This window comes from Sarcophilus harrisii, chromosome 1 (genome assembly GCF_902635505.1).
Source record: "Sarcophilus harrisii chromosome 1, mSarHar1.11, whole genome shotgun sequence".
NCBI lineage: Eukaryota > Metazoa > Chordata > Mammalia > Dasyuromorphia > Dasyuridae > Sarcophilus > Sarcophilus harrisii.
Window position 1 is genome coordinate 333,021,809 of NC_045426.1, and position 25,897 is coordinate 333,047,705.

Sequence of the window (25,897 nt, forward strand, 5' to 3'; positions counted from 1 at the left end):
TATCATCAATAAATCAATATAAATGCTCAATATATGTATACCAAACAGCATAGCATCTAAATATTTAAAGGAAAACTTAATCAAATTGGAAGGAGAAATATTAAAAGTATAATAGTCCCCTTTTTAGAACTGGTCAAATTCTGTGTGGAGAAAAGATTTCAGGCTGGAGTCTGTTATGAAGGATGTTATAAAAGTCTAAGGAAGAGTGATAGGACCCTGAAGTAGGTGGACTTGCAAGCTAAGGGCACTTTTGAAAGAGTGTGGGATATTCAAGACTTGACAAGTAGCCAGGATTCAACAATACTAACAAATGACAATATCTCATATTTCTATAGTATTTTAAGATTTACAAAGTGCATTCCTCACAACAACCCTGTGAGGTAGGTAGTATATTATAATTTCCATTTTTCAGAAAACAAGTGATATTTAACAGATGGAGTGTTTTTCTAGCCCTTGAGAACTTTTTTAATAAACATACTGAAGACAATAAGAAAGTGTGTGTTAGAGGAGGAAAAAGAACTTGTACTTTTAATTTTATAAATAAATTTGTATTTTAAAATTCAGTAACACTTTCTTCATTGTTATTTCTTTTTTTCATAGTATGTAACTGGATTAAAAATTTCTTGCAAGTTGGTCCAAGCACTCTTGGCATAAATGTTCCTATAGGCACTGGGTTTTTCTTTAACAGGGTCTGAATTATGGCATCGATGACACTTGGCTCTACTGGATTTGTACCACTCATTGGAGGTCTGGTTGGTAACTGCCAGGTAGAGAGTGAAGCACACGTAACCACCAAGTAAGAGACAAAGTACAATAACAAATCCAAGCATGAAGACAATTCTTGGAAAGGTCAAAAACAGATACTGCAAGGGAAGAAAAGGTGCAAACCTGTTATTTTAGTGAAAACATCCACAATACAATACAATTTAATCTTGGTATTTTCTATGAACATCTATGTTATCTATTTAATTAACTTCCTCATTAATGTATAATACATAGATAGCATTTCCCAGTTTATAAAAGCATTTTTCTCATGATCTGTGAGAGATATATATAGAGTTCTTTCTTCTAGGTAAGGAAAATGAAGTTCAAAGAAGTTTAATGCCCCACCAAAGACACAAAGAAAATAGAATTAAAATCCACTAATTCCAAGTTCAGTCCAGGTCGCACCAAGCTCTACACTTATCTTACACAGTTTTCTATAAATTGTAAATGATGGAAAATAAGTGACTAAAAGATATGCCTAAATGACACCACACTGCAAGCAGAATTTAGATTGCCTAGGCTAGTGAAGCAGAGAAAGAATTGCATCACAAATTGTTGTCCTTTCTTCTCAAAGAGGACCATGACATCAGAGAAGTGAGGTTATGCCATGCAAGTAAGTTGGACTAAAGTGAGGAAGGGCAGTGCAAGTTCATCTGGCTCACTTTCTCCTCCAGAGCCATCTGGGCCCAGTGGCAAGAAATAGATTAGGGTGAATGGAAATGGCTCTGGGTGCAGTGGGAGACCTTGACCTTTTTAAGTTAAGGCCTTCAACAGGTCTCAATTTGATTCAAGCCCTGTGGTCATTGTTTGGGTCGGGATTGACTCAGACAATATCAGTTCTGCTTTGGCCAGAAATCCTGAGGGTATTCTCTCATATTTAATTATTTAAATTTTTTTGAGTAGGTGAAAGAGGAGATCCTTTGCCTCAATTGCTACCTAGCTTTAATCACTGAAAGAGTACATCAAAGAACCTAAGTGGAAAAATCCAGGTGGGAAGATGTATAGATGGCTTAAGACTTCAGGCCACGACTGAGCCTGCATAGAGGTATACACTCACTTCACAGTCTAGCAAAAACCTAAAAATTACCCTGGACCAAGACATCCAATGAAAAACTAGAGTAAGTGACTTCTTTCATTCCAGAACTACACAAAAAAGTCATTCAAAAATGAAACGGAAAAAGGGACTATCAGCAAAGGTAAACAAGTTGGTAGCCTCTCAGCTCATGGAGAGCCAGGTCAGAACAAGAGGGAACAAGAGCAGACCCCTACAATCAGAAAGCCCCAAAGTGGTAAGAAATCCCCATAGTTGTTAGAAACCTACAACAGAAACCTTGGAAGTAACAATGGCAGCACACAAAGCATAAGTCATTCACACCGCAGGATACCCCCAGTATCAGGGAGTCTCAGGTGCCCTATCATTTTGTTCCTGATATGCCATGGAGGGGATCTGAAGATCCAGTGTTATTAACCCCAAAGATCAAAGCGGGATAACTAACTGCAGGAAGTAAAGGTCCACTTAGGAACCCAGATGACACAGAGCAAAATCAAAGAGGCCCAGTCCCCTTAAAGTGTAGCAGGAGACAGAGGTGACTCTGGCATAAGAGTCCCACTCCAGGAAATAAAGCTGAGGGAAAGAACAAACCAAATATGACAATGACAGCTAGAGATGCTCTTTCTTTCCAGGTTAGATTTTTACATTTTCCATTAAGACTACAAAAACAGCCAAAAGAAATTAGGCAAGGTTACAGAGGATAATAAAAAATGAAAAATGTGGGTGGGGTTCGGGAACAGCAGGCACATTGATGCGCTGTTTGATACAGATCTGAAGTGGTATAGACATTATGAAAAGAAATTTGGAAGCATACTCTCTAAGTCATCTATGCAAACTGGTTTTTATACAATGATACCACTAGATATAATAGCAAATGGATATAACTGAGAGAAAACAAAATGGATGTACATCAATTGCAGAGTAATTGAACAAATTATAGTATGGTAATAGAATAAAGTATAAAGAAATGACATAGTGGACAGAGTGGTGGACCTAGAATCAGAAAGACCTGAGTTTAAATCCAATTTCAGAAACTCACTAGTTGTGTGACCCTGAGCAACTCACTTCTCTCTGTTTGCCTCAGTTTCCTCATCTGTAAAATGAGCTGAAGAAAATGACAAGCCACTCCAGTATCTTTGCTAAAAAAAAAAAACAAAAACCATATGGGTTCACAGAGAGTCAGACGCGATTGAAATGACCAAACACCAAATACAATGGAGTATTTTAGTGCTGTAAGAAAAGATGAAAGTATGGATTCAGGAAACTCTAGAGGCATTTGTTTGAAATGAAGCAGAGGGCAGCAAGCAGAATTAGAACTATTAACAAAAACATTGTGAAGTAAAACAACTTTGAAAGATTTAAGAATTTTGATAAATGCACTGATCAGCCAAGCCCAGAAGACTGATGATGAAGCATGCTTCCCACCTTTTGGCAGAAAGATGATGATGATGATGATGATGACGACAACGACAACAACTCCAATAATATTTCTATATTACCTGCTATATGCCAGGCATCTTATAATTATCTTATCTGATTCTCACAACTACCCTGAGAGGTAGATGCTATAATTATTCCCATTTTACAGATAAGAAAGCAGAGGCAAAACTAAGGGGGGATTTGCCCAAGCTAACAAGTATGCAAGCGTGGGTGAATTCATGTCTTCTAGACTCCAGGCCTAACTCTCTCTATCCTTTGTCTCTCCATCATATCCATCCAAAAGTATCCATTGTACCACCAGTTAACTCTAAGAGTGACAAGAGTCTGGTGAAGAATGAAATATGTGTTTCTGTCCTAATACAATACATATTTGCTATTTCACAATACAAATTATGTGTTATAAAGAAAGGCTTTTTAGGAGAGGGGGTAAAACTGGGAAATTGAGCTCAGGGTTGGTAACAATGATGCTCCCCCAAAAAAAGAAAAGAAAAGAGAAGAAGGGGAAAAAAATCAATGAAACATTAAAAAATGCATAGAAGTGAGTAGAAGGGAATTCAGAAAGATGCCCAGGCAAGACTACAGATTAGAGAACTCCATGGTGAGTAAATACCTTCCCTCAGTACAGGTCACAGACCCAGAGTTCCCTACAATCCTGAGAGGATGCAGTGACAGGCCCAAAGTCACACAGGATTTCAATCAGGATCTCCTGGTTCTGAAGCTGGTTCTATCTCTATCATGCCATATTGCCTCCCAATGACAGTACTGTTACACTCAACTGAATAGGGGTAAGGACTGGATCTATGACTTTTTTTTTTAGGAGCCTTTTAGGTAAGGAAACACTTTTTGTCTATACCAATCACTGACAGGTTAAATAACTTGTCCAAGACTGCAGAGCCTGTATTTGTCAGAGACAGGATTTAAACTTAATTAAGTTTGATACTGACCAAATATATGCAGAGAAACACTAAATACATCACAATGCAATAAAAATTACATTCAACAAAACGTCTTTGAGGGAAAAAATTAAAAACTAATTGCAGACTAAATAACATAATTCCAAAGAACTGGTAGATTTCTTGAATACATAGAAACGAGAATATTTCATCAAAAAAAGATGTGACAATATATTAACAATTAAGTTAAATACTTATTATGAATTTCACAGGATGCAGCTAAAGTAATTCTTGGGAGAAATTTTATATCTTTTAAAATTTTAGTCAACAAAAGAGAAAAAGAACAAATTAATGAATTGGCTATGCGAAACTCAACTAAATCTCAGCTAAAAAGAAATTCTGAAAATTAAAGATAAGGAATAAAATTAAAAACAAAACAAAAAAAATCTCACCAACTTGATAAAACAAGCCAGATCTCTTCTTCTGGCCTTGTATATGGAAATATGGAAATTGTATATGGAAAGTTTTAAATTATAATTTTATTTTTTTTTGCTGAGGCAATTGGGGTTAAGTGACTTGTCCAGAGTCACACAGCTAGGAAGTGTTAAGTATCTGAGGTAAGATTTGAACTCAGGTCCTCCTGACTTCAGGCCTGGTGCTCTATCCACTGTGCCACCTAGCTGCCCCTTAATTATAAATTTTTAAAAATTAAAAAAGAAAAATGAGTCTATTGTTGTTGCCTGTTTCCTTACCTCCTCATTTATTATATAATCTCTGACAATTAGGCTTTCAGCTTCTACCAATCTAATAATATCTTCAAGATATCGTTAGACATCTTCAAGGTGGCCCTTGACTTTTTAATCGCCAGATCTAAGGGCCTTTTCTCAGACATCATCTTCTTTGACATTTTTAAGCATCTGCTATTACTGATCACCTCCCAAGTATTCTCTCATCCTCATCCTGCAGCTTTCATGACACCACACTCTCCTCATTCCTGTGCTGCTAGTCTTTTGATCCTTTCTTTATCTCCCTTAACTGTTTTACCTTTCTTCTCAATCACTGAAAAGGGGAGTGTCTCCCTAAAGGTTTATCGCAGGCCTCATCTTTTCTGTCTATATGTTCCTCCTGATTTCATTCACTCTGATAGCTTCAATTATCACCACTATACATATGAGCCACAAATCTATATACAAAATTTTCCCCTAAGCTTGCATCCCACATTTCCGATTGCTTTCTGTATATCTTAGTTTGGTTATCTAACATCTCAAACTTAACAGGTTTCTATCTGAATTTACATATGTTCCCAAATCTATCCCTCCTTTCACCTCTGTTGTTGTGGTAGATGGTAATAGCATCTTTCCAAACAGGCTGAAAACCTTAGAGTCATTTCTGGATTTCCCTTTTCCCTCATCCTCATCCAATCTTACTATAATCAACTCCTGTCAAATCTGCCTTTACAATACTGTCTTCATCTACTCTCTTTATCTCCACTCAAAGTGTCACTACCCTTATCCAGGTCCCAATTCTTTTTTCTTTGAAATATTCTAACAATTTATTCATTGATTTCTTCACTTCCAACTTTTTCTTTCCTCCAATGCATCCTTCACACATTTTACAGGATTGATTTTTCTAATAAAAGTCTTTTCACCTGTCTAAAAAATTTTCAATGCCCCTCTCTTTTCCTAAAGCATAAAATATAAATTCCTTATTCAATTACTTAACTTTCCAGCTTAATTTCATACTACTTTTCATATACCCCAAGTATCAGCCAAACTGAACTACCAGTAGGTACTTGTGTCAGGTACTTCTCCTCTGGACATTAATATCCTTCTTCTTTAAGAATCAGGTTAGATGTTACCTCAGTGAACACCTCTCTCATTTATCCCTACTACCCTGACCTGAAAATTCTTACAACATTTTAGAGTTCACCTTTACTATCATCACACACTACCTTGTACAGTATTTCTGTGCATATGCTTCTGGTCATTCTATTTGATTATAAATTTCTCAAAAGTAGAAACAGTATCATGTTCTATCTTTGTATTCCTGGTATGCAGTACAGTGTTTTTTATAGGAGTAGGTCCTTAACAAATGCTTATAAATAATCTGTTGAATTTAAGGGTGACAAAAAAGAATTTCATGTTTAATGGGAGGAAAAATTATTCCTATTAAACAACAAATCCAAGTAAAGAACTTGCAAACTGAAGCATGGTTACCTGTATAAGAAAGGCAATATCAACGGGTTGTTCATTTCCATGGTCATCAAAATATGTTCCCATTGTCATACCGGATAGGAGCACCAAACGCGTTAGAAATGCTGCAGTTATGATGGCGATGTCTGCAGCCATTGCAGTCAATGTCAAGAGGTAGATTAAAAAGTATCTTGCATTTAAGGCACCAATGCAGTTGTTTACCCAAATACAGTGATGATCAAAACGATGCACACATCTATTGCATATACCTATATCACAAACACAGAAAAAACAGGAATAAGCAATGTTTTATGTGTCTTTAAATTTTTTCAATTAAAATTGTATCTATTCTTTTTTTTTTTTCATCAAAATTATTTCTGAAGTTGCAAGTGGATTGTGATATCATTACACAAATTACTACTAGGTTTCAGAATAACGAAGTGGCTTGGAAGAAGTGAGGCATCCACAGACACGTACAGGCAACATAATACAATGGTGAGGATTGGAGTCAGAGGGCTCACATTCTTGCTCCATTTGCTGTGTGATCTGGGACTCAAATTCCTGTAAAATGATTGTCTAAAGTCCTTTTTGGCTCTAAATCTATTATGTTAAGTACACCCTGGGCTCTGACTCATCTGAGGACGAACACAAATCTTCTATTCCTAAGGCACTGGTTCTAAAAACTGGAATGTGAATTACAAAGTTTCTTAAAGATCAACCAAACCAACCTTCTCATTTTCACATATAAGGAACTGAGGCCCAGAAAGCAGTGACTGGTATGAAGAGTTAGCAATATCAAACTCATGGCCAGTTCTTGGCTCTCCTGACTTCCAATACCATATTGCGGTCGTCTTTGTCTTCATTGTCTTCTTCCTCTTCCTCCTCCTCTTCTTCCTCCTCCTTTTTTTTTTTAAAATAAAGTCTGAACCTATGACTTCACCTTCCTGAGGAGTTCCTGAAGAAAACCTTTCCTGACCAATGCAGATCCAGACCTTCAAAGCAGCTCTAGTCTTGGGGAGTTCCCTGCGGAGCACTGACATTGAGTGATTTTTTTTTTTTGGTTTTAGCTGAGACAATTGGGGTTAAGTGACTTGCCCAGAGTCACGCAGCTAGGAAGTGTAAAGTTTCTGAGGGCAAATTTGAACTCAGGTCCTCCTGACTTCAGGGCTGGCGCTCAATCCACTGCGCCACCTAGCTGTCCCCGACATTAAGTGATTTGACCAGGTCATCCCCATATTTCCTCCCTCTCCTTACCCCCTTTCCAATGGTTCTGTGTGTGTGTGTGTGTGTGTGTGTGTGTGTGTGTGTGTTTTTCCAATGGTTCTTGATATTACCTTCAGGATAACATGCAAACTCTTTGGTACCCTGAGAGTTTCATATCCTGGCCCTGTTTCCTCTCTACCTTCCCAGCTTTTTTACACCTTACTTACCACCTTATGCTTGGTCTGGCACACAGCAAGTGCTTAACACTTGCTAATTTCTAGATTCTGGTCCTACAGCACTAAACTATTTGCCGTTCCTCAAACAGAAGACTCCAATTTTGCTGGAATATTCTGCTCCCTCCCCCAATCCAGTTCCCTGGCTTTCTTCAGTACTTCTCAAATCCCACCTTCGGGAAGCAACCTTCCCTGGTCCCTCCTGATTCCTCCACCCCTACCTATTGTTTACTGTTTTCCACTTCCAGATTACCTTCATATCTTGTAAATAACTTTGTTTGTAGCTAAATATTTGCCATCTGATTACCCAATCAGAATGTATTTTCCTTGACAGTGGAAAGGCTATAGGTTTTTGTTTTGTATGCTCTGTTTGGAGGGAGGGAGGGAGGCTTTATTTCTATCCTTGGTATTTAGCACAGTGCCTGGGACATTGCACTTACTTAATAAATGTTTGCTGACTGACAGATTTACTCAGGATCTCATAGCTAGTTTATGTCAGAAACAGAATTTAAAGCCAGATCTTCCTGACTCTGAAGAAGTCTTTCTAAGTACTCTACTATGTTGCTTTTTTCATTGCTCTTTAAGGATACTTAAAAATCAAGGCAAAAAGTCTTTGCTTAGGCTCTATGGGTCTACATGACTATGCTAGGTTTGTGAAAAACTATTTTTGATTTCCCTTCTTGATTATTCTCCCTGCCATGGGCAAGGTTCCTATGAATTTGGATTGTGCTTCTAGCCTCCAGACAGGTATGAAATTCTGGATATTGAATCCTAGCCTGCCTATTCAAGACTCCAAATCCAGATAGTTCCCTATTCTTTTTTCATTGTTCTCTCAGTTTACAATACGCAAATTTCTCCTCTTCTTATGTTTACATAGTATATAAAAACCTTTCAAAAGACTATTTAGCACTTTGCTCTTCTGTTAGAGAACTCTAGAAACATTTATTGCTTTTTTGCTAAACTGGAATTACAAAACTTTGAAGCCAGCAAATTTATCTGAGATGAGAAATACCCACTCTGTCTACATAGAGAGTTCCAAAAATGCAACACATATACATATGCTGTCTGCATTTTAAAAATTCTATCTGGGCCCTAGTAAGGCTAAAAGTATACAATCTAATCAGAAATAAATTGTTGCCCTGAATAAACAGAGTTTATTCCTCTAAGGAAGTTTATTCCTGACATAGCCATGCAGGTTAAGAAGAGATATTATTCACTAAGTTGTATGTAGCAAGCGTGGTCAAAGTAATATCATCTTGTAATCCAAATGAAAGTAATGCAAGGGCTAAAAGGTTTCTCAGCCCTACTTCAATGTTTCCCAGGATCCAAAATTTTTTCCTTTTAAGCAAAAATAGCAATATAGTGATTCCTTTGAAAATTTTGAATGGAGTTGGGGGGGGGGGGAGAAGGAAAGGGAGAGAGGGAAGAAGGGAAAGTAGGGGAAGTTTAATCATACTAAGAAACACTTACTACAGTGCTTTGACCTGGCAGGTTTCCTCAAGTTGCAGGTAGGACAATTCATGTTTTTCAAGAAGATCACTTCATCATATTCATAAACTTGAAGAAATGATGCTTCATTTGATTTTGTTATTATCCCTGTAAAACAAAAGCAATAATTTCCATTCCTTATACACAAGAAGTCAGCAAAGCTACAAAAAGCATTACTTTGGGAAGCCAGGGGCACATGGAAAAATGATTCTTGAATGTTCTAAAATGGGGAATCGAGTGTTTTGCTATGGTCAACAGTAGTATGGCAGATATTATATAGAACTTAAAATATGCATGAAACATAATCACTGTTTTCAAAGAGCTTGGAGTGATATGAAACAAAAACAAAAGAGGGCAAAGAAATCAGAAAACCAGTGAAAATCAGCAAGGCTTTGAAAGGTCTCATTGAGGCACTGCTTCAAGACCTTCAAAAAAAAAAAAAAAAAAAAAGAGAGAGAGAGATCCATTATCTCCTAAGCAGTTGCATGGAGGTCAAGGAAAGGGAGCAGCAATAAACCCTGACCAAAGCAGCTGACAAAGTTCAAAGGAAATTTTAAAAAGGATGAAAGCAAAAGAAGCTCAAGTAGTGAAAGAAGGAAAGGGTAAAAATTGGAAAATAACTGATCAGATGGCTGAGGTACTTTCTAACATGTATAGAATATGAAGAGATAGATCATTAATAAAAATGAAATGCTGTTTAGACATTATAAAAATATACTTTTATTGCACAGAATTCTTTCTCTGAGCCTAGGGAGCCACAGGAATGAGAGAAGAATAATAAAGGATAAAGCCCCTAACTAACTACCAAGATATAGCTATGCAAGGAAGATGAGGTATTAATTAACACTTTCAGGGAGAAAACATTTTTTCTTGATAATTGTCATTTGCCTGACTTTAGAATGGTCTGGAAAGATTTACAAGAACTGATGCTGAGTAAAACAAGCAGATTCAAAATACATTGTTCACAGGAATAGCAAGATTGTGGGATGATCAACTATGAAAGATTTAGTTCTTCTCAGCAGTTCAGTGATGCAAAGCAATCCCATCTGCATCCAGAAAGAGAACTGCAGAGATTGAATGTAAATCAATACATGTTATGTTCATTTTTGGTTTTTTTTTTCCTCTTATGGTTTTTCCCTTTTGTTCTAATTTCTCTCTCCCAACATGATTCATAAAGAAATGTGTATTTAAAAAGTTAATATACACGTATAAGCAGAAAACAATTACTTTTTTAAAATAACAATAATAACCAAAAAAAGATAACTTATTTGCTACAATGACTTGGGATCTGACTCCTGAATGTTGATTATGGGAAATGGGAGTGAAAGAGAGAGAAAGAAAGAGAAGGAAATATGCAGTAGCTGCTGAGTGCATTTGCAAAGAAGATGTAGAATAGTAAGGAGTGAATATGACTGTGTAAGGATCTACTCTTAAAGTAGATTTTGTGTTTAGCCTAAGTAAATAAGTATTGATTTTAGGAAGTTTGAGGAGAGTGGTTTCTAGGGCCAGGAAGAAGCAAGCCTTTCTGCCTGCTTTTTGTCCCACTGTTTGGGAAGTTGTAATGATGAAGTCCTGATATATATGAGACACTGTTAGGTAGAGTTTTTAATTCCCCAAAGTATATGCACCTATGTACAACAAAAAAAAAGGCAGCCCAGAAAAAGACAAGTCAAAGTTTAGGAGTGAACATTATTAGTGACAAGTGGTATTAAAGCACTCTCAGAATGGGTGAACAGATTTAAATCATATATTATATTTACCATGAACACTCAGAAGATAAATTACATTTATTGTTTGTACATGGATAATTCCCTCAGGAATTAAGTACTTCTTACTTAGTACTACAACTTAGTTTTGGGGGGGAAGAATACTTTCAAGATTTATCAGAATACTAAAAATGGAAAATTAAAGTCTAAAAAATGTCAACGGTACACTGAGCTAAGTTTTAGTGGAAAACCTTTCAAAAGCATAGCTACTGCTGACTATAGTTTATATTTTCCAAGCTCATGATTTTGGGCAGCTTGCAGAATAGCCTTTGCAAAAGGATACAAAGAAATACAGAAAAAGCCATTCAAGAACAAAAACCACCATAGTCATCCTAAGTCTCTGAAGGAGGTCTAACTTTATTTCACACTATCTCCCCATTTTCAAGACTAATTGTTCTGAAATGGTAGAAGAAGAGGCCAAGTGAACAAAGAGAAGCTCAGAAGTTTTGCTCCTCCATGCTGTTTAGCATGGGGTAAAAAACTGGTGAAATATACCACTCAGCTGCCCTGGTTTTTGAAGTGCAATAAAAAACTGGAGACTGCATACTTTAAACAAGTAACCTCTGTTCTCTATAAACTTAACTACACTTTTGATTATAGATCTCATGAACATTTCAATAGTAATAATACTAATAACTAGCATTTAAGTGCTTTAAAATTTGAAAAGTGACTTACAGATATCTCACTTTATCTTCACAACAACTCCAAGAGATGCATACTATGACTATTATTTCTGATTTATAGATAGGAAAAGTTAAGTGACAAATAGGTTAAGTGACTTGCCCATGGTCACATAGCTGTAAGCATCTACATTTAGATTTGAATTCAGATCTTGCCAACTCCAAATCCAAGATTGTTTTCAATGAAATACATAGCTGCCTAGAACAGAACAAATTTTAAATAAAACTGTACAGAGGTTTCTTCATAATACTTAATTCTAGAATTCCTAACCCTGGAACATCTATTTAGTTCCTAAAAATTCTATTTCGTATACCTTCATTTTGACTTTTCTGATCCTTTATTGATTTCTGAATGGTTTGCATATACATATTCTTATATATACTTTATGGTAAAAGTATGCTTTCTAAGAAAGGGGTTGATTACTTTGTCCTTTGTCTTAATTATTTAGGTTCCTTGTTATATTGCTAACTTCAAGATTTTCAACTTACCAGGATTGGTCATACAACTCAAAATGAAAAAAAACAGGTTTATAATCAATAATAGATAGGGCAGAAGAAGATGATACAGTGAAAACTCCAGTTCTAGACAGTAGTGAAATATCTCCCATGCGTATTCACTGTAAACAGCCCCTTCTAAGGCCAAGTGCAAGATGATGAATACGTAGTTTCTGAAAAAAAAAAATAAGTACAAGTCTCATTGCATCAGGTTTTCTAAATGTTAACTCAGACTGTGCTGAAGATATTCCATTATTTAAAGAAGAATCCAAATGCTTTCTTTAACTTATCTTGTAAAATAAGGGTACTAGACTACATGATCTCTTAGATTCTCTCTAACTCAAACCTTTTGGTAACTTTATGATCACTAAAGTTCACTGAATTACTCTATTTTTAAATATACAAGTGAATATTTCCCCTAACACAGAAATTACCACAAATTTTCAAAACTAGAAATATCAAGGCAATAGATTTATTACACTGTTGTGACCCCCATGACTGAAAATCCTCACATTTGAAAAGATTTTTGTTGTATAAAATAAGAATCTTCAGTTTTTTGTTTTTTTTTTAATTATCAGGCATATAAAAATTCAGATGTCTAAGAAAGACTGAATAAGTAATGGAATCACAGAATTTTAGAAATGGAAAAAGCCCTTCTGGATATTATAGCCCAAAATCAGATTTCTTTTGTTTCTCAAGCTCCAGCAATATGTTTAGGTAGAAAGGTAGAAAAGTACAGTATGCTGAATTTGGAGTCAGAAGGCCTGGATTTGAACTCCTATTTTGCTTCCACCATAGGCAGCTACAGACAAAGGCCTTTTCCCTTCAATCTCAGTTCTTGAGGGGATGGAGTAACATGACTTCTGAATTCTGTATTTTATGTATATGATACAATATTAGAACTAAAAGAGATCATCTTTTCTAAACTTTTTATATATTAGGAAACTCAAAACTGGAAAGGCTAGATGACTTCACAAAATGACTTCATTCAATAAGAGGCAAACTTAACAAAATTTCACTTACATCCAATTTTTCAGAAACCAATTTCATAAACTGAGGAACATCTCAGTTTAAACACAGAAAGTGTACATACCAGAAAGACAATACCAAAATGTGAATGAAATCAGACTTCTCAGTCTAAGTAACAGTGAATCATTTTGGCTAGTATCACAATAGTAAAAGAGAGTATTTATTTTCCACAATATTTACCTATGTCCTATACATTGTTTTCTTATAATTTAAACAAAATTCTTCAAAACTTACACTGTATTTTCAGAGATGCTAGTAAATATCCACCATTAGATATTGAAAAACTACTTTTAAAGTGAAGGTTCCTATACGAGTCCTGCACAATACCTTTAAAATATAGTTTCCTAAAGTAATTCCAGAAACATTACTAAAAATGTTCTACAAAGAAATTCTTAACCTTTTGGGACATCATGGATCTCTCTGGCAATATGGTGAAGCCTATGGAACCCTTCTCAGATTGTTTTTTCCCCCCAGGATGTTTTTAAATGTATGAAATAAAATACATGGGATTACAAAAGAAGCCATTTATACTGAAATATAATCAAAATATTTGTATAAACCAGGCTTAAGAACCCATGTTCTACAAGATGTTAGTAAGCACTTAACATGTTCAAAGAATACCTACAGGGTTGATATGCATGAAAATGTTGAGCAGGAAACTGTAATAAGTTTCCTTTGACAAGATTCTGTTGGTTTGGAATAAGGAAAAAGTCCACAATACCCATTTTAATCAATGCTCTGAACAATGTAATTTAAAAAATACTAAAATAATGAAATGAGTTATTGAATAATAGAACTCATAAATGACTTCATCAGAACATAGCTGCTGTAAAGTAATATGAACACCACAGCATCACACATATTTATGATAATCTGATCTTAACTTAGTAGTCTCTCTATAAGTTTTGAGTACTGCCTTTTGCCAACTAAGCCTTCTTCAAAGATATCGTTGCAACAGAAACTATGGAGATAACAGAAGTAATCTGTAGCATATAATGAGAATGTATTTATCAGGATAATCTATGTTATCTGAGTTATCAAATTACTGCAGATTGAGTTGCTTTTGTCTGACCTAAATTAAATGCTGAGAATGTTAATTATAAGCTATATGTAACATTGTGAAAATCACAGTAATATGAAAGTTGGTCAAAACTCTGGTGCTGGGAAACTAGAAAGAGTTGGTTCCCCAGCTATGGGTAATCTGAATATATGGCCTTGCCTTATGAAGAAAAAAAAAAAATCAAACATCAAGGACCATGAAGGTAGAAAGAAATCTGGCTACAAGTAACCCCTGGCTAAGCCCTAGGTGGGTTCAGGAATCATAACACTATGAATAGTGAAAGACACAGTGGGCTCACAGGGGGGAAAAAAAGAAAAGAAAAAAGGTAACAACCCTCAGGGGAGAGCAGGCTTTATCCTGATATGCCTGTCTTTTAGGAAGAGTGATGGTCATCCCAGAGACTGAGCTATTGAGAGAAGACTCAACAACTACAGTAAAAGGCTACACTTGATAAGGGGCCTCCATTAGCAAAAATGGATGTTCTTTTCTGGGAGTTCTTTCAAGTATTCTCCTGGAAGCTAGTTTCAACTTTCCCCTCATTCTCCTGTTTTTCTAGTTCTCTATTGTTCAGACTTCACTCTATTTCACTCTTCTTACTGACTCAGCTCCCTTCTGTGATGACCTCTCTCCTGTTTACTTGCTGCAGGAGTGAACACCTCTAGATTCCAACTTGTGATGACATATTGTGATAACCTGCCTGTTAAAATTCTAGTGTTAACTCAATGGAATTGAATACAATACTTATTGGTTCACACATTAGAGCAAATTCTTACAAGGTGCTAAGTCACTAATATTGATAGAAACAATGCTTAAGTTAACACCTTTGAGAGTTCACACATTAGCTCACGCATTAGTTCACACATTTGGGAGATTTCAGGGTTCAGTATGAGATATCCAAATTCACACCTCCCATAATCACACTTTAGAGGAGGAGTCAATCTTTGAGTTTACACCTCTAAAAGAGCATAAAAAGAGCTTCAGTCAGTCAGTCAGTTTGGAAAATTGCCAGGAGTCGGAGTTGAGCTAGAGGCAGAAGCTGGCAGAGGCAAAAGACTAGCAACGAGAGCTCAAGTAAGTTCAGTTCGGGAGAGTGACAAGCTAGAGACTGCAGTCGGGCAGAACAAAGGATTTGGAGGAGCAGAACCAAGATTAAGATTGAGAATTGGAGATTCAGAGAGAGCTGCAAGAGCTCTTGGAATCAAGGAAGGAGATAGGCCTTTAAGAAAACTAACTAGCCTATTTTGGAAAAGACAATAAAAGACTGTACTTTAATCCTTGGCCGTGATTGAGGTGATTATTACACGGAACTGAAACTAAGGCTGCCTCCAGAAAACCTCCCCAAGAAACTTGCTCCCCAGAGAGAACCATCGTATTTTACAAAAGAGAATACCACACTTGCCCGTTCCATTTTAAATGTTGCTATATTGTTTTATCCTTCTCACTCTATAATCACTTTTTTAAAGTTAAATGTTATAATTCAAATTCAGATCTCTATTTTATGCTTGCCTATGATATAACATTATTTTAGTTAGAACTTCATTACATGTTGGTATTATAATCTTCCCTTTTCCAACTCCCAGGGTATGATATTCTTTCTTCTTCCTTTTAAAATAATCTCTTTTCTTCCTCTTTTTTCTGTCTTGTTTGTCTTCAGTGCATAGCCATGGCCTGATTGACTCCTGAAAACACCAGGAGATGAATTAAAAAAAAGAGGTAAGAATGTTCCTTAATTTTGTTTGGGAGGGTCTAGGAGCCATTCCTTTTATGAGTAGAGTTGGAAAGACTAAGATCACAGATATAGTAACACATTAGTAACCCAGGACCTTAAGGATTATATCTGGAACCAGAAAATGAGAATCTTTAGGCACCAGATATAGAATTAGAAATAAAGGGATCTCAAAGAAGGCAATGCACTGGTCCTAATACAGTATCAGATGCCAGACTAAAAGTCAGAAGCATCTCAGAAACTGGACTTAACAGAACCAAGTGCATGCTGCATGTGTGGGATAGCTTAAAGTTGTTAACCATCAATTTACAACCTTGGAACTTGGTGCCAAATGTAAAATCAAACGCATCCCTGGCCACTCAAACCTCAATCCTGAATTCTCTGCCACTACTGCCCCACCCAAGCTCAGTTTCTTGGTATTTAGAAAAGGAACACCATACCTATATCACTGTCCACCATTACAGGGTGCTGAAAGGTAAAGTCCCCAACAATCTGGTCTATAAAGTGAGCAGATTTGTATTTCTTGATCCCCAATTCCCATTGATTCAGTCAACTTATCCCAGTGCAAAAGCTCCCTTTCCCTTGCTATCCTTCCTTCATGCTCTCCTGTTTAGCTGTCTTTCCATTATGTCCTCTATAATTATTTCCTGCATGCTCTAATTGCAGTACCTTCCCCCTACAGCTACCTTCCATCATTCTTTTTTTGCTGAGGCAATTAGGGTTAAGTGACTTGGGGATACATAGCTATAAAAATTAAGTGTCTGAGACCAGATTTGAACTCAGGTCCTCCTGACTTTAGGACTGGTGCTCTATCCACTGTACTACCTAGATCCTCCCATCATTCTTTATACAGATCTTTCTCTCTCCCATTATAATGTGAGTTCCTGGAAATTAGGGGCTATTTTTAGCTTTTATTTATTTATTTATTTTGTATCCTCTGTGCTTAATAGGATGTCTGGCACAGTTAAAAATATATTACTGGTTGAATGATTATTAATAAAGCTCTTCTCTTCCTCCATCTCTTTTTTTCCAAACTGTTTGCTTCTGGAATATTTCTTCTCATGCCCTTATATCCACAGATAGGTTGATGTTCTCTCAAACAGTTTGGTCTCCCAATCCCTTCAAGTCTTTCAGTTTCATCATTGGTAATTCTGAAATTCCTTTATCTGATAGTAACTTATTACTTCATTTCTCCTTATGCTTTACTCCTCCTAAAACTATTCTACAGCCTTACCGTGATCTCTAGGATTTCTGTCCTAAATTATTCTCCCAAACTATAACTCCTACACTGAAGTTACTTTCTCCCCTTCATAAGTTGGTCCAACCCCTTCTGAACCAGAATTAAAGGAAATTACAAAACTGTGCTGTTTTAGCCCACTACAGATTTATGTTATCTAATCTCAACAACACCCTCAGTATGGTAAATCAATTCTTTTACTTCTCCCTAATTTATTCTCTCTCACATTCCCTGCAGCAGCTGTTTTAAACCATGTCTTCTTTCCCTTCAAGCCTACAACACGAACTCCTATGCTCACTCACTTAGCTAAGGACCTTGACCAATGTTTCAGTGAGAAAATAGAATCCACATTCTATGAACTCTCCACCTCAAAGCCAATTGACACTCCCCATTCTCTTTTCCTTTATTATGATAAAGTCCCTTCTCTTCACCAAGGCTATTCTTTCCATATATGATTATAATCCCACCCTTTTCATTCTCTAGCAGAATTGCCCCTAATCATCCCCCTTCCACTACAACCCTATAGAATCTTCAATTTTTCCCTATTTACTAGTTCCTTTCTTAATGCCTGCAAAAATGACCAAGTCTTCCCTAACCTAAAAAGCCCTCACTTCTTACCATTTCCTTGAATTAATGCCTTCCTTTTCTCTTCCCTGTCACAGTCAAACTCCTAAGAAATGTTGTTTAGGCAAACACTTGGTGGTTCAGTGGATACAGTCTTGGACTTAGAGTTAGGAAGATCTGAGTTTAAATCCTGATTCAAACATTTAGTACCTGTGTAATCCTGGATAAGTCTCTTAATATTGTCCTGCCTCAACTTTCCCCATCCATAAAGTGAAGATAATAAGAGCACCTACCTCACAGAGTTATTGTGAGGATTGAATAACATCATATGTTAAGTGCTTTGCACAGCTTAATAGTGCTGTACAGATGATGGCTATTAATATCACACTATTTCCTTCTTCCCCATCTTTACTCACTTTGTCATTTGGTTTCTATCTCACTACATCTCTGCTACAGTCCCCTGTTGTATTCCATCTATTCAGTATCTTTTCCTGGACTTATTAGGGAAAGGAACTAGACCTATGATTTTAAAGGCATAGTGAACTCTTATCTGACAAAATTCACTCTATGAATGCAGGACTGCAGTCTTTTCTGCAACTTATAGTTTTGGACAGTTGCCTTGGAAACTGAGAGGTTAATCAACTTGTCCAGAGTGACACAGGATCACTCTGGGTGTCTGAGGCTGAATCTGAACTAAGCACTTTCTGACTCCAAGGCTAACCTCTCCATCTACTAACCTTCCTTCTTTTCTTCCTAAAGTCCTAAGAATAGAGAATAGAAAAACCCTTCTTTTTCTTCCCTTCCACCCAACAAGTCAGCTGTTTTTCTTATTGGATTCCTTCCATACTCTCATTAAGGTTATAAAGGACTACTTGTTTCTTCTCCTTCTATTAAAATATTGGCATTACATTATAATGCAGTCCCTTCTAATTACTCAAATTAATTTACTTTTCTAAGTTTCTTTTAACTCTTGTGTTTATATATTTCAAAGTTCCTACTCAATTTTGGTCTTTTAAATAGATATTAAATATTAAATAGATATAATAGTCCTTTATTCAAGAAATTTTATCTTCTTTCAGAGCTCAACTGATGTGTGATCTGTTGTGTGAAAAATATTCCCAAAGGGAAAAAGACCTATTTGTACAAAACGTATTTATAACAGCTCTTTTTATGGTGGCTAAGAATTGGAACTCAAAGAGATGATGATCATCAGTTGAGGAATGACTAAATAAACTATGGTATATGATCATAATGGGATCTTATTGTATTATATAAGAAATGACAAGCAGAATGATTTCAGAAAAACTGGGAAAACTTACAATTTCATGCAAAGTAAAATGAACAGCACCAGGAGAATGAGTACACTGTAAGAGTAATATTATTCGATGAAGAACTGTGAATTACTTAGCTATTTTCAGCAATACAATTATCTGGGACAATCCCAAAGGACTAATAATGAAACATACTATCTGCCTCCGGAGAAAAACTTATATTGTTTGAATACAGACACTATTTTTTACTTTTTCATTCTTTTTTATTTGAGTCTCCATGTACAAAATGACTAATATGGAAATGTTTTACATAATAGCAGATGTATAACTATAACTAATTGCTTGCTGTCTAGGGGAGGAGAGACAGGAAGCAGAGAGACAGGAAAGAGGGATAGAATTTAGAACTCAACACTTTTTTAAAAAAAAGTTTAAAAACTTGAAGGAAAAAAAAAAGAAAATATTCCTTGATCCCCTCCAGTGGTTAATCCCCTTTCACACTTCAATTTTTCTTATATAATACTTATTTATGTACAAATTGCCTTGAGGGCAAAAAAAGTTTAAATTTTGTATCTGTATCTTCCGCTCTTATCAGTATGTCTAGCATATTGTAAATATTTAATAAATAAATTTGTTGAATTTATTGGTGAGCTCTTAGTTCACCAAAAAACCTAAACTAAATTGGTTGGCAACTTTTGAGAGTGCTAGCATCTAAGAGAAGTCCTTGATTTAAAAAAAAGTCACAAATCTATAAATAACTTCCCCAAAGGAAATGGAAAACAATAATTAGTAAATAAAGGCAGGAAAAGTATAAGTAAAAACTCCCTTTAGTAAATAAATACCGTGTATGGAAGAGGTGATGAAATGTTTTTTGTGTAGCTCTTTGCAGCCACCTTGGCACAAAATGTGAAAACACCTGAAACACAAAGCAAAATAAAAATGATGTTCACATATCACAAGGTTTCCACAGCATTTTACAAATGTTCTCATTTAATCTTTGTACCAACTCAGTCTGTCCTCATTTCAAAGATAACCTCTCTCTGTGCTTCAGTTTCTCTAAGTAACTTGCCCCAGTCACACTGCTAGACCATTTGGGAAGTAGGATATGAAACCAGATTTTTCTAATACAAAATTATGCTGATGCAGTTCAACAAATATTTACCAAGAATTTCTGTGAGCCAACTGTTTGTCTTTTATTGAGGAAATAGTATTTGACTGGGCAGCCCCAGCAGCTGGACCACATCAGACAGAGTAGACACTCTAACTGGAGTCTCCTTCTTATCTGCTCCACTGCACAGAAAGATCACTATGATTTATAACCTTGTCCTGCCTCATCTTTTTTCAGAACTCCCTCCCCAGGACCACCTGCTGGGAAGCTTCATGGCAGGCCCAGACCTTTCCCCCTAAAAAATTTAACATCAATTAAAAATTACTACAGAGATTTGAGAAATGAAGAAATCAGAAGTTAGAAAGACATTCTGGAAAAAGCACAAGTAGAAAATCTCCGATCTTCTAAATCAGTTGTTCTCAAACTACGGCCCATGGGCCAGATGCGGCCCACTGAGGACGTTTATGCGGCCCGCCAGATTACAGCAAAATCAGACTGGAAGTGACATTCAACCTAAACTCATGTTAGCAACGCACACTGGGCTGAGGTGGCAGAGACAGAGTGTGAAGCGATACCAAGGTAAGGTGAGTTCCCAGGCTGGGGTGTGTGGTGTGGGGAAGGGAGAGAGATGCAGAAGATGGAGAACTGACGGCCTGTGGCCTTATACAGTAATGGCAGCCACTACAACAGACAGGCATGGGAGATGTATAGTGCATGCTGCGCATGTCACGGCTGTTGCAGGGAGAATTCACTGCAGCAGTGAAGGTTGGAAGCAGGAGTGCGAAGAGCAGGAGAGAGAGTGGGGGAAACAGAGGCATCAGAGTGCAGAGGCAGCTTGGAGGAAGTTGGACATTGCAGTCTGTATGTCTCTGTGTGGGCAAAGTTATTGCTGGTATATTGTTTTTGTAGCGCTGTGTTTTTATATTGATATTTTACTAATAGCAATTTGGAATCCCTAGGAAATAATGATTTCAAGAAAAAGAAAAATTGACTCAGAGTGTAGGATATTCAAAGAACAGTGGACTTATGATTATTTTTTCATGCAGTACAAGGAAAGAGCTGTATGTCTGATATGCCAGAATATTGTCTGTGTTCAAAGAATATAATTTGCGTTGATACTATCAAACTCAACATAACGATAAATATGATCGTTTGGTTGGAGAAGTGAGAAAAGATAAAATATTAAAACTGAAAAATACATTGACAACTCAGCAAAATACTTTTGTGAAGCAGAAGCAGCTAAATATTTCATCACTGCGAGCAAGTTTTCAAGTTGCCAAGCTAATAGCATGCACTGGCAGACCATTCGTGGAGGGAGAATTTGTTAAAGAATGCCTTCTTTTTGTTGCCAAAGAGATGTGTCCAGAGAAGGCCGATTTATTTAGTACAGTGAGTTTTTCAGGACCTACAATTACACGGAGGATTGAAGAAATGGGAGACAATCTGCATCAGCATTTGCAAAATTCCATGAAACAAATTTCATATTTTTCCTTGGCACTTGACAAAAGTAATGATGTTTGTGATTCCGCACAATTTCTAATTTTTATTCATGGAACAAATGATTATTTTGAAGTCATAGAAGAGCTTGCTGCACTGCAAAGCATCAAAGGAACAACTACAGGAGAGGATATCTATGAAAAGGTTTGCCAAACTATGAATGGTTTGGAGCTGGACTGGGTTAAACTAGCCAGTGACAACTGATGGTGCTCCTAGCATGGTGGAGTCTAAGAAAGGAGTAATTGCTCGCAAGAGATGGACAAACATAACCATTCTCATCCAATATCCATACACTGCCTCATCCACCAACAAGCGCTATGTAGTAAATCACTGAAGTGGGACTCTTATGAAAATTGTGGTATCTTGTGTTAACTTCATTAGAGCTAGTGCACTAAATCACAGACAATTTCAGGAATTTCTGTCTGAGCTAAATGTTGAGTATGAAGATGTTCAATATGACACAGAAATCCATTGGCTGAGTCAAGGGAGAGTTTTGAAATGTTTCTATGACTTATTTCCACAGATTACAACTTTTCTGCTTTCAAAAAACAAAGTACCAGAACTCAATGATGCAGAATGGAAATGGCACCTTGCCTTTCTGACAGATGTAACAGAGCTACTCAACAATTTCAATATGCAACTTCAAGGAAAGGGGAAGCTAATCTGTGATATGCAATCACATGTCAAAGCATTTGAAGTAAAATTAGGTCTCCTCCTCAAACAAGTGAAGGAGGAAAACTTCTGCCATCTCCCTACAACTCAAAATCTTAGCGGAAAAACCGCTGATTGCATTCCCAAACAAAACATGTGTGGATTCACTGGAAAAATTGCAAAAGAAGTTCCAATTTAGATTTAAAGAGCTTCATCTCCATGAACAGGACATACAGCTTTTCTGTAACCCATTTTCTATTGACATTAAAAATGTGGATACAATTTACCAAATGGAACTGGCTGAACTGCAGAATTGTGACTCTCTGAAAGACACATTCAAGTCAAGCACCCTTCATAATTTTTATGCATCTCTCCCTTCTGAGACACATCCTCATCTCAGGAACCATGCACTCAAAATGGCAACCATCTTTGGCAGCATTTATGTCTGTGAACATACTTTTTCTAGAATGAAACATTTGAAATCTCCAACCAGATCAAAACTAACAGATGCACACTTGCATCACTTGTTACGACTAGCAGTGACAAATATGGAACCATCTCATTAGCCAAAAGCAGGCCCATAGTTCCCATTGAAATACTGGTAAGTTTGTTGATTTAACTTTACTTCATTTTAAATATTGTATTTGTTCCCGTTTTGTTTCTTCACTTCAAAATAAGATATATACAGCGTGCATAGGAATTTGTTCAGTTTTTGCTTTTACTGTAGTCCGGCCCTCCAACAGTCTGAGGGACAGTGAACTGGCCCCCTATTTAAAAAGTTTGAGGACCCCTGTTCTAAATGGTCACAAGAAGTCCAACACAATGAAAGTTCAAGTTGAGTTTAAAAAAAAATTAAATCATTAATATACTACCAGATTTATTTGGTTACCATGAGTGTATAAAAGAGAAGTGTGAACTATATATAAATTACCTCTCCAGAAAGGATAGAGACACACTGTGAAGTTTTTAAAACTTCAACTAGAGAGCTTGCATTTTGTCCTAGGAATTCACAGAAGATTCTTGATTGAGAAAGCAAAATGGTCAGCCCCATGCTACAGGAAGACGTGTTTGGCTGCTGAGCAGAGAACTTGGAGAAGAAGGAGGTTTGAGGGTGGGGCTTCATCAGCTAGAAAGCTATTCTTAAGTGAGAGATGATTGAGAACTTGAAGAAGGGTGCTGGCTGTATGAATGAAAGAAGAGGATGCATATGAGAAATGTTAGGAAAGTTGGAAAGTTGGGGAAGTGAGACTCACAGAGATCAAATGATTTGCCCAGGGTCAAACAGGTAGGAAATTTGTAGAGGAAGAAGTCAAACTCGGCTTTCTCTATCTGAATTCAAAATCATTTCCAATATACCATGCTGCCTCTGCTTAGTTCTCTTCCACAAGAATATGTCTCTGCTCCACATCATATAAGGATCTCCAAATAAATCAAGAGAATGACAGCTTCTGTTACCTGCCTTTATCTCCACCTACTGAAAATGGAAGTACTACTAATGCATTGTTGGTGGAACTGTTAACTGATCCAACCATTCTGGAGAGCAGTTTGGAATTATACTCAAAAAGTTATAAAACTGTGCATACAGTTGATCCAGCAGTGTTACTACTGGGCTTATATCCCAAAGAGATCTTAAAGAAGAGAAAGGGACCTGTATATGCAAAAATGTTTGTAGTAGCCCTTTTTGTAGTGGCCAGAAACTGGAAACTGAGTGAATGCCCATCAGTTGGGGAATGACTGAGTAAATTGATAAATATGAATGTTATGGAATATTATTGTTCTATAAGAAATGATCAGCAGGATGATTTCAGAGAGGCCTGGAGAGACTTACATGAACTGACGCTAAGTGAAGTCAGTAGAATGAAGAGAACATTGTACATGGCAACAAAAAGACTGTGTGATAATCAACTATGATAGATTTATCTCTTCTCTGTAATCCAGTGATCCCAGGCAATTCCAATAGGCTTGGGATGGAAAATGTCATCTGTATCCAGAGAGAACTGTGGAGACTGAAGCACACTATTTTCACCTCTTTTTTTTTTTTTGGTTGGTTGGTTGTTTTTTCTTTCTCATGGTTTTTTCCTTTTGTTCAGATTTTTCTTTCACAACATGACTAATATGGAAATATATTTAAAATGATTGGATATGTAAGATCTATATCAGATTGGTTGCTATCTTGGGAAGGGAAGGGAAGGAAAGGAAGGAGAAAAAAATTTGGAACTCAAAATCTTACAAAAATTAATGTTGAAAACTATCTTTCTATATAATAGGAAAAATACACTATTGAGAAAAAAAATGGAAGTACATCAAAGTTCCTTTCATTCGTCAGTGACAACTGATGAACTTTTTATTAGCCTTCTCAGTTCTGTTTATCTTGTAAGGCACACACACTGTTTTTGTTTATCTTTTTTTTAGGAATGGCTTCCTTGCTGTTTTCTATTCCAAACTGTACCTCCATTTGTGTTTCCAAAGCTGTGTCCATTCTTTCCCAACTTTCTAAAAGTAGCTTCACTAAATTTCTTCTACATGTGATTGCCACTTTGGGGCCATGCCTTTCCCTACTTCTCTTCCATTTTCAATTTGTTGTTCAATGTATTGGCCAACTGACCCTTCTAGAATTTGATGCTAGTACTATAGATTCATCAAAGAACTCCTTACAGGAAAGAACAAAAACAAAAAACAAATAAGCAAACTAATAAAACCAAACAAAAACAGAGATAAAAGTCTTAACTTTATGTGTGATTCATTTAGAGTTGGAGTATTGAGAGTAGGTAGAATACACATACACTCACATTGTTCTTCAAATATTTAACTTGCCAAATGAATGATAGAAATACATTTCTTAATTTAGCTGAATATAAATAAAACAGCCTGCCTGGAACTTATATATCTATATCTATTTCTATCTATCTTTATTTATTTATAGCAAGTTTTACTGTTAATTTCCTATGGCTCTTTACTATGACCAGAGGAAACAGCACAACCAGAATGCATTCTTCCTATGTACTGGTAAAAGACGAACATTCTACTATCAAGTTATCTATGAATTCTCCCATCTAGGGATGTCCTATGCTGTTATATTTTATGTGTTGTATGTTATATTTTGGTTATAGACACAATGAGGTGGCACAGTGCTGTAGCGCTTCTGCTTAAAATCAGAAGACCTGAGTTCAAATGTGACCTCAGATACAAACTAGCTGTGAGACCCTGGGCAAGTCACTTAATTTCATCTGTCTCAGTTTCCTAACCTAGAATAATCTAGGGTTATTGTGAAGATCAAATTGGATAACTGCAAAGCTCTTAGCAAAATGCCTGTCAGATGGTAGGTAGTTAATAAATGCTTGCTCCCTCCCTCTCTTCCCCCTCATAGAGTATCAAAAGCCCTATAGCCTAGTTAGTTCATTGGGCTAGAATATGGTGCTGATGCCTTATGGATTCAATACTTATAGAGTTTAGTTAATTTTACAGTCAACCCTTATAGAATCTAATTAATTTTACATGAATGATTCAATCCTTATAGAGTCTAATTAATTTTACATGAATGATTCAATCCT

General features: G+C 36.4%; 1 protein-coding gene across 2 annotated transcripts in view; it reads right to left on the minus strand.

Moving 5' to 3' along the window:
• Window positions 1-28: 28 nt before the first annotated feature.
• The window catches only part of ZDHHC4 (zinc finger DHHC-type palmitoyltransferase 4), a 42,249-nt gene continuing 16,380 nt past the window's right edge, over window positions 29-25,897 (minus strand). For both annotated transcript variants that reach the window (XM_031945568.1, XM_012543923.3), the window contains exons 3-7: window positions 19,933-20,006; window positions 12,201-12,379; window positions 9,248-9,373; window positions 6,366-6,610; window positions 29-863 (exon numbers count right to left, since the gene is read on the minus strand). In XM_031945568.1, coding sequence (XP_031801428.1) covers window positions 582-863; window positions 6,366-6,610; window positions 9,248-9,373; window positions 12,201-12,379; window positions 19,933-20,006 — 906 coding nt within the window. In that variant the 3' untranslated portion in view covers window positions 29-581. The remainder of the gene's footprint in view (window positions 864-6,365; window positions 6,611-9,247; window positions 9,374-12,200; window positions 12,380-19,932; window positions 20,007-25,897) is intronic.